General features: G+C 47.2%; 1 protein-coding gene across 3 annotated transcripts in view; it reads right to left on the bottom strand.

The window, feature by feature from the left end:
• Window positions 1–16,819, bottom strand: part of LOC129693324 (dnaJ homolog subfamily C member 13-like) — an 84,429-nt gene that overhangs the window by 15,099 nt on the left and 52,511 nt on the right. For all 3 annotated transcript variants that reach the window (XM_055630170.1, XM_055630171.1, XM_055630172.1), the window contains exons 9-16: window positions 15,116–15,282; window positions 13,317–13,396; window positions 12,305–12,474; window positions 11,870–11,969; window positions 8,351–8,458; window positions 5,342–5,497; window positions 3,679–3,735; window positions 1,073–1,194 (exon numbers count right to left, since the gene is read on the bottom strand). In XM_055630170.1, the coding sequence (XP_055486145.1) occupies window positions 1,073–1,194; window positions 3,679–3,735; window positions 5,342–5,497; window positions 8,351–8,458; window positions 11,870–11,969; window positions 12,305–12,474; window positions 13,317–13,396; window positions 15,116–15,282 (960 nt within the window). The remainder of the gene's footprint in view (window positions 1–1,072; window positions 1,195–3,678; window positions 3,736–5,341; window positions 5,498–8,350; window positions 8,459–11,869; window positions 11,970–12,304; window positions 12,475–13,316; window positions 13,397–15,115; window positions 15,283–16,819) is intronic.

The following is a 16,819-nucleotide window of genomic DNA, read 5'->3' as shown; positions in this document are numbered from 1 at the left end:
TTCTTAAGGGGTTGGACAGGCTAGATGCAGGAAGATTGTTCCCGATGTTGGGGAAGTCCAGGACAAGGGGTCACAGCTTAAGGATAGAGGGGAAATCCTTTAGGACTGAGATGAGAAAAACATTTTTCACACAGAGAGTGGTGAATCTCTGGAATTCTCTGCCACAGATGGCAGTTGAGGCCAGTTCATTGGCTATATTTAAGAGGGAGTTAGATGTGGCTCTTGTGGCGAAAGGGATCAGGGGGTATGGAGAGAAAGCAGGTAGAGGATACTGAGTTGGATGATCAGCCATGATCATATTGAATGGCGGTGCAGGCTCGAAGGGCCGAATGGCCTACTCCTGCACCTATTTTCTATGTTTCTATATGAATTGATCGACTGGGCTTGTATTCACTGGAATTAAGGATGAGAGGGGATCTTAGACTGTGGAACAGCATCCCTCTTCCCATCAGAAGTGCCCCCCTCCATCGACTCCTTTAAGTCAAGACTAAAAACGTATCTATACTCCCAAGCCTTTCCTGACGTCCACTGAGCGAGGGCTATATGTATATATGTATGTATTTTGTTTGTCTATACTATTCTTATAACAAATGTAAAGCACTTTGGCCAACGAGAGTTGTTTTTTAAATGTGCTATATAAATAAATGTGACTTGACATAGAAACATATAAAATTCTTAAGGGATTGGACCGGCTGGATGCAGGATAAATGTTCCCGATGTTGGGGGAGTCCAGAACCAGGGGACACACAGTTTAAGAACAAAGGGTCAGCCATTTAGGACTGAGATGAGGAAAAACTTTTTCACCCAGAGAGTTGTGAGTCTGTGGAATTCTCTGCCAGAAAGGGCAGTGGAGGCTAATTCACTGGATGTTTTCAAGAGAGAGTTGGATTTAACTCTTGGGGCTATCGGAATCAAGGGATATGGGGAGAAAGTAGGAAAGGGATACTGATTGTGGATGATCAGCCATGATCATATTGAATGGCGGCGCTGGCTCGAAGGGCCGAATGTACTACTCCTGCACCTATTTGTCTATGTTTCTAATAAGTGAAGCTCTGCCACAAGGTTAACTTACCTATTAGTTAACATGCGCTGGTCAGCACTGATGGTGAACATCGATGTGTGCAAATGGCAAGGGAGAGCACCTTCACTTAAGGCCAGTTCTTGCATCTTCGTAGCTATTTCCTTGTCACCTTCCTTGTTTGAAACAAACAACATTTGGGGTTTAGATTTCACAAGATCCCAATTTGGACGTTCATCAAATCAGGAACAAGTCACTTGCCATCCACTCCCTCTTCTCCCCTCTCCCATCAGGCAAAGGTTATATAGTCTGAAGATGGGGTCTCGACCCGAAACGTCACCCATTCCTTCTCTCCAGATATGCTGCCTGTCCCTGCTGAGTTACTCCAGCATTTTGTCTCCCTCTTCGGTACAAAGCAGCAGCTGCAGTTCCTTTCTACACACAAACCAGCATTTCTTCCATTGACTCCATCTACACCTCATGCTGCCTCGGCAAGGCCAGTAGCATCATCAAGGACTAGTTTCACCCTGGTTACTCCCTTTTCTACCCTCTCCCATCAGGCAAGAGGTACAGAAGTGTGAAAACGCACACCTCCAGATTCAGGGACAGTTTCTTCCCAGCTGTTATCAGGCAACTGAACCACCCTATTACAACTAGAGAGCGGTCCTGACCTCCCATCTACCTCACTGGAGACCCTAAGACTATCTTTAATCGGCTTTATCTCGCACTATTACTGGCTTTATCTTGCACTAAACTTTATTCCCTGTATCATGTATATGTACACGGTGGATGGCTCGATTGTAATTTAGTTTAGTTTACTTTAGAGATACAGTGCGGAAACAGGCCCTTTGGCCTACCGGGTCCGCCCCGACCAGTGATCCCCACACATCAACACCATCCTACACCCACGAGGGCCTGTAACCCACAATTTTTACATTTACCAAGCTAATTAACCTACAAACCTGTACGTCTTTGGAGTGCGGGAGGAAACCGAAGATCTCGGAGAAAACCCACACAAGGTCACGGGGAGAACGTGCAAACTCCGTACGGACAGCACACGTAGTCGTGATCGAACCCGGGTCTCCGGCGTTGCATTCGCTGTAAGGCTGCATTCGCTGTTCCTGCCTTCTCCCCATATCCCCTGACTCCGCTATCTTTAAGAGCCCTAACTAGCGCTCTCTTGAAAGTATCCAGAGAACCTGCCTCCACCGCCCTCTGAGGCAGAGAATTCCACAGACTCACAACTCTCTGTGAGAAAAAGTGTTTCCTCGTCTCTGTTCTAAATAGCTTACTCCTTATTCCTAAACTATGGCCCTTGTTTTTGGGCTCCCCCAACATCGGGAATATGTTTCCTGAATAGCTTCTGGGCCCGCGATAAATGTGAGGTTATCCACTTTGGAGGCAAGAACGGGAAGTCAGATTATTATCTGAATGGTGGCAGGTTAGGAAAAGGGGAAGTACAACGGGTTTCAATAAGATCCCCTCCCATCCTTCTCAACTCCAGAGTGTACAAGCCCAGCCGCTCCATTCTCTCAGCATATGACAGTCCCGCCATCCCGGGAATTAACCTTGGAAACCTACGCTGCACTCCCTCAATAGCAAGAATGTCCTTCCTCAAATTAGGGGACCAAAACTGCACACAATACTCCAGGTGTGGTCTCACTAGGGCTCTGCACAACTGCAGAAAGACCTCTTTGCTCCTATACTCGACTCCTCTTGTTATAAAGGCCAACATGCCATTCGCTTCCTTCACTGCCTGCTGTACCTGCATGCTTACTTTCATGGACTGGTGAACAAGGACCCCCAGATCCCGTTGTACATCCCCTTTTCCCAACTTGACGCCATTTAGATAGTAATCTGCCTTCCTGTTTTTTATACCAAAGTGGGGGATAACCTCACATTTATCCGCATTAAACTTCATCTGCTATGCATCTGCCCACTCCCCCAACCTGTCCAAGTCACCCTGCATTCTCATACAATCCTCCTCACAGTTCACATTGCCACCAAGTTTTGTTACATTCCAAAGACGTGCGGGTTTGTAGGTTAATCGGCACTCTGTAAATTGTCTCAAGTGTGTCGGGAGTGAATGAGAAAGTGGGATAACATAGCACTAGTGTGAACGGGTGATCGATGGTTGTTATGGGCTCAGCTGCAGTTTTCAATCCTCAGACTAGACGTTTCAAGACAACACAGTCCAGGTTCAGTCTTAGTGCCTGGAGACTGGATCTATATATATATTTAACTTTCTAATAATTTTAAAGATTAAACAGTAAATTAGTTGAAAGTTTCTGGGAAGCAACATCAGGGATAGAAATTATAGAAGTGTGGCAGGGTGGCGCAGCGGTAGAGTTGCTGCCTCACAGCGCCAGAGACCCGGGTTCCATCCTGACTACGGGCGCTGTCTGTACGGAGTTTGCACGTTCTCCCCGTGACCTGCGTGGGTTTTCCCCAGGAGCTCTGGGTTTCCTCCCACACACCAAAGACGTGTAGCTTTGCAGGCCAATTGGCTTGGTAATATTGTAAATTGTCCCTGGTGTGTGTGCAGGAAAGTGTTAGTGTACGGGGATGGCTGGTTGGCACTGACTCGATGGGTGGAAGGGCCAGTTTCCTTGCTGTATCTCTAAACTACACTATAGAGTTCGGAATCAAACACCACTCACCTCAATAATAGCTTTCATTACTAAACCAGCGCCTTTCACGATAGCCATGGAAGGGTGCTAAGGATGAAAAGATTGAAGTAAAATTGGTTACAAAATCTTTGAACGCCTCAAAACCTGCAAATTCATTAAAGACACACATTAAAATGGATTAGTAAGAGATCTCCCGAGTTTAAAAAAAATCAAACTCGTGGTAAGCACGGAGAATGAACGTAGCGGGTACGACGGAGCTCGGGGACGTCTCTTAGCGGCTCGTAATGCTAACAGCAGGTACTCGGGAAGACTCGCTAACGGCAGGTAAGCACGGGAAGACTCGTGAAGTTATTTCAACACGTTGAAAAATGTCCACGAGAGCCCCGAGTACCGACGAGTGGCCATTACCGTAAATTTCCGACTTCGAATCAGGGCAAACTCGGGAGTGCTCTTGCAATGAGCTCTTACCGTGGGACAGGGGTTAAAGAATTTTACTTCAAAGGCTAATCTTGATCTAAATTATCTGCATTCAAGTCGCAGTCAGCCTTTCATTTACAGCATCATCAGAGGCATCCACCACCCTGGCAACGCTTTCATTTCACCCCTGCCATCGGGACGAAGGTACAGGAGCCTGAAAACTGTAACGTCCAGGTTCAGGAACAGCTTCTTCCCTACAGCCGTCAGGCTATTAAACACGACAACCTCCAAATGAGCTGCAAACTGCAACAGGCTTGGGGGACATTGCTTTTGGTTTTGCACTATTATTGCTATAGCAGGCAGTGAAGAAAGCTAATGGCATGTTGGCCTTCATAACGAGAGGATTTGAGTATAGGAGCAAAGAGGTCCGTCTGCAGTTGCACAGGGCCCTGGTGAGACCACACCTGGAGTATTGTGTGCAGTTTTGGTCTCTCCTAATTTGAGGAAGTACATTCTTGCCATTGAGGCAGTGCAGTGTAGGTTCACCAGGTTAATCCCAGGGATGGCGGGACTGTCATATGGTGAAAGATTGGAAAGACTAGGCTTGTATTCACTGGAATTTAGAAGGATGAGAGGTTATCTTATAGAAATGTATAAAATTACAAAAGGACTGGACAAGCTAGATGCAGGAAAAATGTTCCCAATGTTGGAGGAGTCCAGAACCAGGGGTCACAGTCTAAGCATAAAGGGGAGGCCATTTAAGACTGAGATAAGAAAAAAAATTATTCACCCAGAGAGTTGTGAATTTGTGGAATTCTCTGCCACAGAGGGCAGTGGAGGGCCACTCACTGGATGAATTTAAAAGAGAGTTAGATAGAGCTGTAGGGGCTAGTGGAATCAAGGGATATGGGGAGAAGACAAGAACGGGTTACTGATTGTGGATGATCACCCGTGATCACAATGAATGGAGGTGCTGGCTCGAAGGGCCGAATGGCCTCCTGCACCTAATTTCTACGTTTCTATCGTTTCTATCGGCCGGTGCGGGCTCTGTGGGCTGAAGGGCCGGCTTCCGTGCTAGATCGCTAAAATAAACAAAACAAAATTAAAACCTAATCATACCGTTGGTTTGCAAACTCCGCTGATGTCCCTGGGATGGCAAAAACAACAAAACTCAAGTCCTGTGGGCTCCAATATACTCCAGAGCAAGCCCGAGGGAGAGAGAGAGAGAGAGAGTTACGTTTCCAACAAGGTGATAAATACAAGGGAAAAGACCCACCTGGAAAAGTTTGAACAAGGTTCTTCCGACTTCTGCCACCATTTCCAACAACATGTCAAACTGCTGACCTTCCGTGGTCTCGCTGTACGGTGCGCAGAGTGCAAAGGTCAGAAAATCTAGGAGGGAACTAATCACCAGTGCACCCGTCCCGTGGTCCTGCGGGGGGGGGAAGAAAACCAGACGGTTACGGAGGATGAGAGGGGACTTATTGAAACATATAAGATTATTAAGGGTTTGGACACGCTAGAGACAGGAAACATGTTCCCAATGTTGGGGGGGGGGGGGGGAGCCCAGAACCAGGGGCCACTGCTTAAGAATAAGGGGTAGGTAATTTAGATTGGGGATGAGGAAAAAAAAAATTCACCCAGAGAGTTGTGAGTGTGGAATTCTCTGCCATAGAAGGCAGTGGAGGCCAATTCTCTGGATGCTTTCAAGAGAGAGCTAGATAGGGCTCTTAAAGATAGCGGAGTCAGGGGATATGGGGAGAAGGCAGGAACAGGGTCCTGATTGTGGATGATCAGCCATGATCACATTGAATGGCGGTGCTGGCTCGAAGGGCCAAATGGCCTACTCCTGCACCTATTGTCTATTGTCCAAAAGCTTTTCACTGTGCAGTTTCACCTGTGACGAATATTGAACAGGCCGTTCTTTCCGTAATGTCCAAGCCATCCATGATTCCAAGATAAACTAATCTCCTGTCCCTGCACGAGATCCATATCCCTCCATTCACTGCATAGCCTTCCATTTGCCTGTCTAAAAGCCACAAATGCCACTATCGTATCTGCCTCCACCACCACTCCTGGCAGCGGGTTCCAGACACGTGCCATTGCGTAGAAACTTTGTTCATAGCCCATCAAGTCTGCTCAGCCATTCAACCACGGCTGATCTATCTTTCCTTCCTAACCCCAATCTCCTGCCTTCTCCCCATAACCCCCGACACTCGCACTAATCAAGAATCTATCTCTTTCTGCCTTAAAAATACCCATTGACCTGGCCTCTGCCACCATCTGTGGTAATGAATTCCACGGATTCACCACCATTCTTCCGCATCTTCCTATCTAGCTCTCTCTTGAAAGCATCCAGAGAACCGGCCTCCACCGCCCTCTGAGGCAGAGAATTCCACACTCACCACTCTCTGTGAGAAAAGGTGTTTCCTCGTCTCTGTTCTAAATGGCTTACCCCTTATTCTTAAACTGTGGCCCCTGGTTCTGGACTCCCCCAGCATCGGGAACATGTTTCCTGCCTCCAGCGTGTCTAAACCCTTAACAATCTTATATGTTTCATTGAGATCCCCTCTCATCCTTCTAAACCTATTCTTTTTCTCCAGGGACACTGCCTGACCGGCGGAGTTACTCCAGCATTTTGTGCCCATCTTTGGTTTAAACCAGCGTCTGCAGTTCCTTCCTACACACTGTGGTCAACCTCTTATGCACCGGTTGCCAAGCCTCCACATCCTTCCTGTAACGGGGCGACCAGCATTGCACGCAATAGTCCAAATGCTGCCGCCTGCCCACAGTTTTTATGTAGAGCTGCAAAAACTATGTTTTAATCATCCTGAAAGCAAAGAATCTGCCCAATCAAATTTAAAAAAACAAAATCCTTCATGAATTGTTTCAATGACATTTTCTAAAATTTTCTAAAATGCTGCACCTAAAGAGACCGCTTCAAAATAGTGGCCTGTTCAGTGGGCTGAACTGACCGGGGCGATGTTGCTTATGAACGGGAATGGTTTTGCTGAGTTATATGTGAAAGATGCAGCTCGCTGTACCTTGGTACATGGGGTAGGGGAACTCCCGTGAGAGGGAGGGTGTGGGGGGGGGGGGTGTTGGGAGGCAATGAGAAGCGTGGGGGAAGCAGCAAAGGAGGACCAAATCAGTGGATATATTCAAGGCAGAGATAATAAGAATAATAATAATAATAATAAATACTTTATTGATCCCCTCAGGGAAATTCAGATGTCCAGAAGCCAACAACCAACAAACCCACACATTCAGAACGAAAGCAGACCAAAAAATACATCTATTACAATATGGACAATACCTGAAAGCAATAAATACTTAAAAAGACTCAATAATTAACTATTAACAATGCAAAACCATCCCCTACAGTCTAGCAGTCAGTATTATAAAATCTAATGGCTGCAGGGGTGAAGGATCTCCTGAACCGCTCCGTTCTACAGCGCAGGGAGAGGAGCCGGCTCTTGTTCCGTGTGCTCCTTTTGACCCTCCAGAATTTCATGGAGGGGGTGCCCGGAGTTGTCGAGGATGACCTGCACCTTGCTCCTCATACGATAGATTCTTGATAAGTTCGGTTGGCAGAGGTTATGGGGAGAAGGCAGGAGAATGGCATTAGGAAAGAAGAGATAGATTAGCCGTGATTGAGTGGCAGAGTAGACTTGATGGGCCGAATGGCCCAATTCTACTCCTATTCCTTATGACCCGTCGTGGGTAACTCTATCGGCGCCCTTTCTTGGTTCTTCTTCTTGGTTTCTTGGTCCTCCAAAATTTTCCAAATGGAATTTAAACTGGAGGTGGTGAAGGGAGGGCTTAAGCCAGAAAAGGTTATTGGGAAGAAAGAGCTACTTTAAATTTAGTTGCATCTGGTTGGGTAACTATAGATGGGTGGAGATTATTCCATGCTTTAATTGTGCGGGGGAAGAACGAATTATGTGGCTCCTCTTGCATACCGTGGGTACGTATAACAAAGAATATCACTGTGACCCCTCACTTGAGGCAATAAAGGGGTGGGAAGATTGCAACCTTCACGTGGTCCGCCCTGTTCCAACGAACGCAATCAACCCGCCGTGCACAATCAAATAAGATCAAATAAAACAAGCTGTCCTACAACTTTAGGCTGTGCGTGCCGTACGCAAGAAGAAGAAGAAGACAACAACGACTTCATTCATTCAAGCTATTGAACCGGTGAGCAAAGCTTTCATTAAAAAAGCATTAGGGTATTTAATAGGTATTTACTAAAAAATAAACAATATCATGCATTTGAAAGACTTACCACGTGGGCATTGAATTTATCAAGTAAATTTTCCAAGAATTTTTTTGAGGATAAAAGAGATGCTTTGTTCAATTGCTCTTGTCTCAAGTCATAGTCATCGTGCATGGGCTGAAAGGAAAACAAATGTATATCCTGCGTAAATATAGTCATCGGGTGATACAGCGTGGAAACAGGCCCTGCGGCCCAACTTGCCCACACCGCCCAACTAGTCCCACCTGCCCGCATTTGGCCCATATCCCTCCAAACTTGTCCTATCCATGCACCTGTCTGTTTCTTAAACGATGTGATAGTCCCAGTCTCAACTACCTCCTCCGGCAGCTTGTTCCATACCCCCACCACCTGTGGTGTGAAAACAAAAGTCACTCCTCAAGTTCCTATTAGTGTGTGGTCAGTGTGGACTAGGTGGGCCGAAGGGCTTGTTTCCGCGCTGTATCTCTAAACTAAACTAGCTAAAGGAGGGCTACTTGGAATAATTCCGCCTCGCAGATCTTCGCCCAAAGTCCTGCGGCTACTGCACATCCATCCAGGCGCTTTCAAATGTGATGAAGTTATCTGTAAAATCCACATGCAACTGAAGAAGGGTCTCGACCCGAAACGTTGCCTATTTCCTTCGCTCCATAGATGCTGCCTCGCCCGCTGAGTTTCTCCAGCATTTTTGTCCACCTGCAACTTTAAAACCACCTCATTCCTCAACTTTGTCCCTTTATCCTCAAGTCTGACGGTGCCGTGGGAATGTGCTTCCCACAAAACCTGGTCAGGTATCTCCCCTTAGGGCGGCACGGTGGCACAGCGGTAGAGTCGCTGCCTCACAGCACCAGAGAACATGGTTTGATCCTGGCTGCCTGCGGGTGTAGTCTATACGGAGCTTGTGCGTTCACCCCGTGACCTGCGTGGGTTTTCTCCGGGTGCTCCGGTTTCCTTCCACACTCCAAAGACGTGCAGGTTTGTAGGTTCATTGGCTTCGGTAAAATGTCCCCAGAGTGTGGGATAGAACTAATGTGAGGGGTGATTGTTGGTCGGCATGGACTCGGTGGGCTGAAGGGTCTGATTCCACGCTGTATCTCTAAACCAGGGGTTTCCCAACCTTTTTCGTCCTGTTTACCCCAGGCAACTTTAATAGCACATAACAATGTTATCGCACTTATTCATGAACAACTAATGATGAACGGATACCGGTATACCAGAACCAAACCCAGTCAGTCGATGAGAAAAAAAGCCATGTACAAATCCAGAATCAATATTCACCCCCTGGGTAGGGAAACTTTGCTCTAAACTAAACTCAGAACCTTTTGATTGAAAACAGAAACCCCACAGGCCTATCAAACATTTCTCCACAGGTTCACAAGTTTCCTAAAGACACAGGGTTTCGCTAGTTTTTCACATAGTTATGATGGGGATTTTAAAACGCTGCAGGAACTTTGTACCCATTACCTCACTAGCATCACCCCCCCCCCCCAACTTGGATAGAGTGGATGTGGAGAGGATGTTTCCATTAATGGGAGAGTTGAGGACTAGAGGTCACAGCCTCAGAATTAAAGGACGTTCTTTCGGGAAGGTAGACAAAAGTGCAGGAGAAACTCAGCGGGTGCAGCAGCATCTAAGGAGCGAAGGAAATAGGCAACGTTTCAGGCCGAAACCCTTCTTCTCCTTTTGGGAAGGAGATGAGGAGGAATTTCTTTAGTCAGAGGGTGGTGAATCTGTGGGATTCTTTGCCACAGAAGGCCGTGGAGGCCGTCAATTAATATTTTTAAGGCAGATATAGATTCTTGATTAGTGCAAGTGTCAGAGGTTGTAGGGAGAAGGCAGGAGAATGAGGTTAGGAGGGAGAGATAGATAAGCCATGATTGAATGGTGGAGTAGACTTGATGGGCCGAATGGCCTAATTCAGCTCCTATCGCTTTGTCATTACCATTGCAAAAGTTGTTTTTGTCTAGTTTGATTTAGAGACACAGCGCAGAAACAGGCCCTTCGGCCCACCGAGTCCATGCCGACGAGCGATCCCCGCACATAACACTATCCTACACACACTGGGGACAATTTGTAATTTTACCGATGCTAATTAACCGACAAACCTAACTGGCCTAATTCTACTCCTGTTCCTTATGACCTCATGATTGAAAGACGGTTCTCTGGCCGATCCAGATCGAGGCGATGGCTAGAGGCCCTGCAGCAGCCTGGGGTTCGCTTGGATCGGGTGCTGTTCCAGGAGACAGAGAGCAAGGACTAGATGCGGCCTGCAGTGGCACAGAGCGGTGGAGGACGCCTATAACTTTGCTTGGCCAGGCCTACCCGGCAACACCGCCTGGACAACAGGCCTTTATGGCCAGCTCCACTTGAAACTCTGAAAACGTACCCTCAATCTGGCAACTCTTTTATATGGTCTCAGTGGGCTGTTTCGATACACATTGTAACTACATGAGCACATTGTGCTCATGTATGATTGGGCGGCACGGTGGTGCAGCGGTAGAGCTGCTGCCTCACAGCGGCAGAGGCCCAGGTTTGATCCTGACTGCGGGTGCTGTCTGTACTGAGTTTGTACGTTCTCTCCGTGACCGTGTGCGTTTTCATCCGGGTCTTCTTCCCACAGTCGAAAGACGTACAGATTTGTAGGTTTAATTGTAAATTGTCCCTAGTATGAAGGATAGTGCTTGTGTACCGAGCGAAGAGTCAGTGGGCCAAAGGGCCTGTTTCCGCACTGTATCTCTAAACTAAAATTGATTGCAATAGAAACATAGAAATTAGGTGCAGGAGTAGGCCATTTGGTCCTTCGAGCCTGCACCGCCATTCAATATGATCATGGCTGATCATCCAACTCAGTATCCCGTACCTGCCTTCTCTCCATACCTCCTGATCCCTTTAGCCACAAGGGCCACATCTAACTCCCTATTAAATATAGCCAATGAAATCATTTACTGAGATAATTTACTGCAAAAAGAGACCTTCAATGTACCTCAGTAGATGTAATAACAAACGATAATTGAACATTATAAAATATTCTGTGACTGCTGGGGTTACCAAGGCATTTTTATCGGGAGTTTTTAAACGCACAAAAATACACTAATATTAAAGAATGAAGATTTAAAACTCTATACAATATTTGTTGCGTGTGCAGTAGAACGGGTGTCAAGGGTTATGGGGAGAAGGCAGGAGAATGTGATTAGGAAGCAGAGATCAGCCATGTGTAAGAAAGAATTGCAGATGCTTGTTTAAATCAAAGGCAGAGACAAAATGCTGGAGTAACTCAGCAGGATTGGCAGCATTTCTGGAGAGAAGGAATGGGCGACGTTTCGGGTCGAGGGGTTTCTTCAGACCGAAGAAGGGTTTCGACCCGAAACGTTGCCCATTCCTTCTCTCCAGAAATGCTGCCAATCCTGCTGAGTTACCCCAGCATTTCGTGTCTACCAGAGATCAGGCATGATTGATGGCGGGGGATGGAGTAGATGGTTCGAGTGGCCTGATTCTACTCCTATAACACGTGAACTTCTAGAAGGCATTTCATAGAGTCTACCCAACACTTACACACATCAGTGCACATAACATGTCGATGGCAGCATGTGTAACACCATCGTGGTTTCTTTTCAACGCTTTCACCGTCTTCACTCCCAACCTCTCGCGAAACCTGGATGTGTAAAACAGGGGGATGGGATTATTACCGAGGAATACCACCATTCCCAGCGGAATATTACACTGTCGGTCAAACACCAAGCACGACGTTTGAGGTGTTTCACAGAATAACCCAGCGGGTCAGGCAGCATCTGTGGAGAACATGGATAGGTGACGTTTCACAGAGTGCTGGAGTAACTCAGCGGGTCAGGCAGCATCTGTGGAGAACATGGATAGGTGACGTTTCACAGAGTGCTGGAGTAACTCAGCGAGTCGGCACGGACTCAGTGGGCTGAGGGTCCTGTTTCCGCGCTGTATTTCTAAAGTAAATAAATGGAAGCGTTTTCTTACTTGGGAAGTTTGGTGAAAGCTTGAAAGCCAGCCTTTGAAGCAACGAGCCGTCGAACAGCCTGAAACTGACTCTCCAGTTCGGCGTTGTTAGCGCTCTGCTCCCCTTCCTGAGAGAGCAACGCTGTGATGGCATTATTAATCAGTTTCTCCTTGTTCTCAGAGAAAAGACCCTGTCAGAAAACAAAAACCCATCCAATGCTCACCACCTCACACAAAGCAACGGCAGGTCGCGCACGGCAGGAATGAGTGGGTTAACTTCTGATGAGCGTTTGACGGCACTGGGCCTGTACTCACTGGCGTTTAGAAGGATGAGGGTGGGGGACCTCATTGAAACTTACCGAATAGTAAAAGGCCTGGATAGAGTGGATGTGGAGAGGATGTTTCCATTAGTGGGAGAGTCTAGGACCAGAGGGCACAGCCTCAGAATTATAGGACGTGCCTTTAAAAAGACAAGGGGGAATTTCTTTAGTCAGAGGGTGATGAATCAGTGGAATAATTTGCCGCAGACGACTGTGGAGGCCAAGTCAGTGGATATATTGAAGGCGGGGAGGGGAGGTATTGGTTTGGTATAAATTGTCCTCAGTGTGTATAGGATAGCGCTAGTGTGCGGGAATCGCTACTCGGTGTGGACTCGGTGGGAGGAAGGGCCTGTTTCCGCCCCGTATTTCTAAACTAAACTAAAGACGGCTGTGGAGGCCAAGTCAGTGGATATTTTTTTACAGCAGAGATCGATGGATTCTTGATTAGTACGGGAGTCAGGGGTTATGGGGAGAAGGCAGGAGAATTGTTTGGTTTTTAATTACTTTTAATTTTACAGCATGCAGACTTATGGAGACTTATCTTTCTGGATTAGTGTAAAAGTAATTTATTGATAATGTATAAAAAGTATAATGTATAGGAGGGAGAGAGACAGATCAGCCGTGATTGAATGGCAAAGTAGACGTGATGGGCCGAATGGTCTATTTCTGCTCCTATCACTTAGGAACATGGACTTTATAAAATAAATCCTTACATCTTGTGTCACAGCATGCAGAACTCCACTGTATGACACGTTTGCATTGAACCTGAAAACGGCATCTGCAAAGTTACCATCTGAAATACAAAATTAAAATTTAGAACCATGCAATTTTTTCCATCAACTGCATTATTGAAAAGTAACTGTTGGGCGTCACGGTGGCACAGCGGTAGAGTCGCTGCCTCACAGCGCCAGTGACCCAGGTTCCATACTGACTACGGGTACTGTCTGGATGGAGTTTGCACGTTCTCCCCGTGACCTGCGTGGGTTTTCTCCGCGATCTTCAGTTTCCTCCGAGATCTTCCGTTTCCTCCCACACTTCAAAGGGATGTACGGGTTTGCCAGTAAATTGGCTTGGTAGGATTGTAAATTGTCCCAAGTGTGTAGGATAGCATAAGTGTACTGGGTGGTTGCTGATGGCAAGAACTCCGTGGGCCGAAGGGCCTGTTTCTGTGCTCTATCTCTAAAGTGAAGCCATTTGAGGATATCAAAATCATATTTTAATTGTAATGCATTTTGACGCAAGGTTGTTTACTGTGAATGAATGTTTTGTCATAGAGTCTTACAGCGCTGAAACAGGCCCCTTGGCCCAAACCGGCCAACATGTCCCATCTCCACTGATCCCACCTGTCTGTGTTTAGTGATCCTACCTCTCTAATAGAAACATAGAAAATAGGTGCAGGAGGAGGCCATTCGACCCTTCGAGCCAGCACCGCCATTCATTGCGATCATGGCTGAACGTCCCCAATCAATAACCCGTGCCTGCCTTCTCCCCACATCCCTTGACTCCACTAGCCCCTAGAGCTCTATCTAACTCTCTTAAATCCATCCAATGGCTTGGCCTCCACTGCCCTCTGTGGCAGGGAATTCCACAAAAACAAAACATTCTGGGTGACAAAGTTTTTTCTCACCTCAGTCTTAAATGGCCTTCCCTTTATTCTAAGACTGTGGCCCCTGGTTCTGGACTCGCCCAACATTGGGAAAAAAAATTCTGCATCTAGCTTGTCCAGTCCTTTCATAATTTTAAATGTTTCTATAAGAATCCCCCTCATCCTTCGAAACTCCAGTGAATACAAGCCTAATCTTTTCAATCTTTCCTCATATGACAGTCCCGCCATCCCTGGGATCAATCTAAACCTGTCCTATCCATGTGCCTGTCTAAATGTTCCTTAAACGTTGCAATAATATCTGCCTCAGCTACCTCGGCAGTACATGAGGCAGCAAGTTCTTTTAAAAACACAGTGGTCGGCTCCTGGAACGCGCTGCATGGGGAGGTGGTGGCGGCAGATACGATAGTGGCGTTTAAGGGGCTTTTAGACGGGCACATGGACGTGCAGGGAACGGGGAGATATGGACCATGCATCAGCAGAGGAAATCACTTAACCATGGCATTATTCTCAGCACAAACAATGTGGCCAGAAAGGCCTGTTCGTGTGCTGCACTGTTCATGTTCTATGAAGCAGCGGTAGAGTTGCTGCCTCACAGCGCCAGAGACCCGGGTTCTATTCTGACTACGGGTGCTGTCAGTACGGAGTTTGTACGCCCCCCCACCTCGTGATCACGTGGGTTTTCCCCGGGTTCTCCGGTTTCCTCCCACATTCCAAAGACAGACAGGTTTGTGGGCTAATTGGCTTGGTGTAATTGTAGAATTGTCCCCCAGTGTGTGCAGGATAGAGTTGGTGTGCGGCAATCGCAGGTCGGCACGGACTGGGCGGACCGAAGGGCCTGTTTCCGCGCTGTGCGTCTCTGAAACTAAAGCGGACTGACCATTTCACAACAAAATAGATACGACTTACTGGGTGGGGCATTGAGAAACCTGAGATGTAGACTTTCAACTTCCTCATCGACGGGCATGCTCAGCAAACCCCACCTCTGGCCCCTGTGAGTTGGCACCATCTTCACACACACGTCTCTGTTCCCCGAAGCTCTCACTCCATCCAATAGGCTAGCCATCAAGGAGTCTCTGAAAAAAATAGACAATAGACAATAGGCGCAGGAGTAGGCCATTTGGCCCTTCGAGCCAGCACCGCCATTCAATGTGATCATGGCTGATCATCCCCAATCAATACCCCGTTCCTGCCTTCTCTCCATATCCCATTACTCCGCTATTTTTAAGAGCCCTATCTAGCTCTCTCTTGAAAGTATCCAGAGAACCGGCCTCCACCGCCCTCTGAGGCAGAGAAACACAGAGTAGTTGCTGGAGTAGGCCATTCGGCCCTTCGAGCCAGCACTGCCATTAAATATGACCATGGGTGATCATCCACAATCAGTACCCCGTTCCTGCTTTCACTCCCATATCCCTTGATTCCCTTAGTTCCAAGAGCTAAATCTATCTCGGCTTGAATACATCCGGTGAATTGGCCTCCACTGCCTTCTTCTCTTCTCTGAAGACCCATTGCTCCGTATAGGTATTCAAGAAGGAACTGCAGATGCTGGAAGATCAAAGGTACACAAGTTCCGTGACAAGGTTAGGAAATTCTCGCCATTCAATGTGACAAATACAAATAGCTTTGATCATCCCCCCCCAACCGGGTGCTCATGGTTCTCCCCCACCCTACCCCCCCCACCCCGCTCTCCTCGCGACTTCCCCCCATCGCCATCCCCTGACTAGACAATAGACTATTGTTATAGAGCCCCGTTCCCCTATCGAGCTCTCTCTTGAAAGCATCCAGGGAACCGGCCTCCACCCTCTGAGGCAGAGAATTCCACAGTCTCACAACTCTCTGTGAGAAAAAGTGTTTCCTCGTCGCCGTTCTAAATGGCTTACTCCTTATTCTTAAACTGTGGCCCCTGGTTCTGGACTCCCCCAACATAGGGAACATGTTTCCTGCCTCTAGCGTGTCCAAGCCCTTAACAATCATATATGTTTCAATAATAATAATAATAATACATTTTATTTGTGGGCGCCTTTCAAAAGTCTCAAGGACACCTTACAGAATTTAACAAGAGTAAAAAACATATAATCGGAGTAAAATAAATAATAAAGACATCACCAATACACAAATTAAAGACAGAATCCAAAGACACAAAAAAAAATTCAATGAGTTCCCTCTTATCCTTCTAAACTCCAGAGTGTACAAGCCCAGCCGCTCCATTCTCTTAATATATGACAGTCCTGCCATCCTGGGAATTAACCTTGTAAACTTACGCTGCACTCCCTCAATCGCAAGAACGTCCTTCCTTCAATTACGGGACAAAAACAGCACACAATACTCCAGGTGTGGTCTCACCAGGCCTTGTACAACTGCAGAAGGACCTCTTTGCTCCTATACTCAACTCCTCATGTTATGAAGGCCAACATGCCATTCGCTTTCTTCACTGCCTGCTGTACCTGCATGCTTACTTTCATTTACTGATCCTGTAGTAGATATGTTATGACGTGGGCACCTCCCTTCATTGGTGTTTCGCTGAGCTAGGCCCACGACACCTTGGGGAAGGCTCAACAGTTGGTGCCCCAGAACCCCTCCCCCCCGCCCCCCCCCCGCCCCCCCCCCCTCAAT

Source organism: Leucoraja erinacea, unplaced genomic scaffold, assembly GCF_028641065.1.
Source record: "Leucoraja erinacea ecotype New England unplaced genomic scaffold, Leri_hhj_1 Leri_263S, whole genome shotgun sequence".
NCBI classification, from domain to species: domain Eukaryota; kingdom Metazoa; phylum Chordata; class Chondrichthyes; order Rajiformes; family Rajidae; genus Leucoraja; species Leucoraja erinaceus.
Note: the sequence above shows the minus strand (reverse complement) of the source record. Positions and strands in the feature narration are given on the sequence as shown.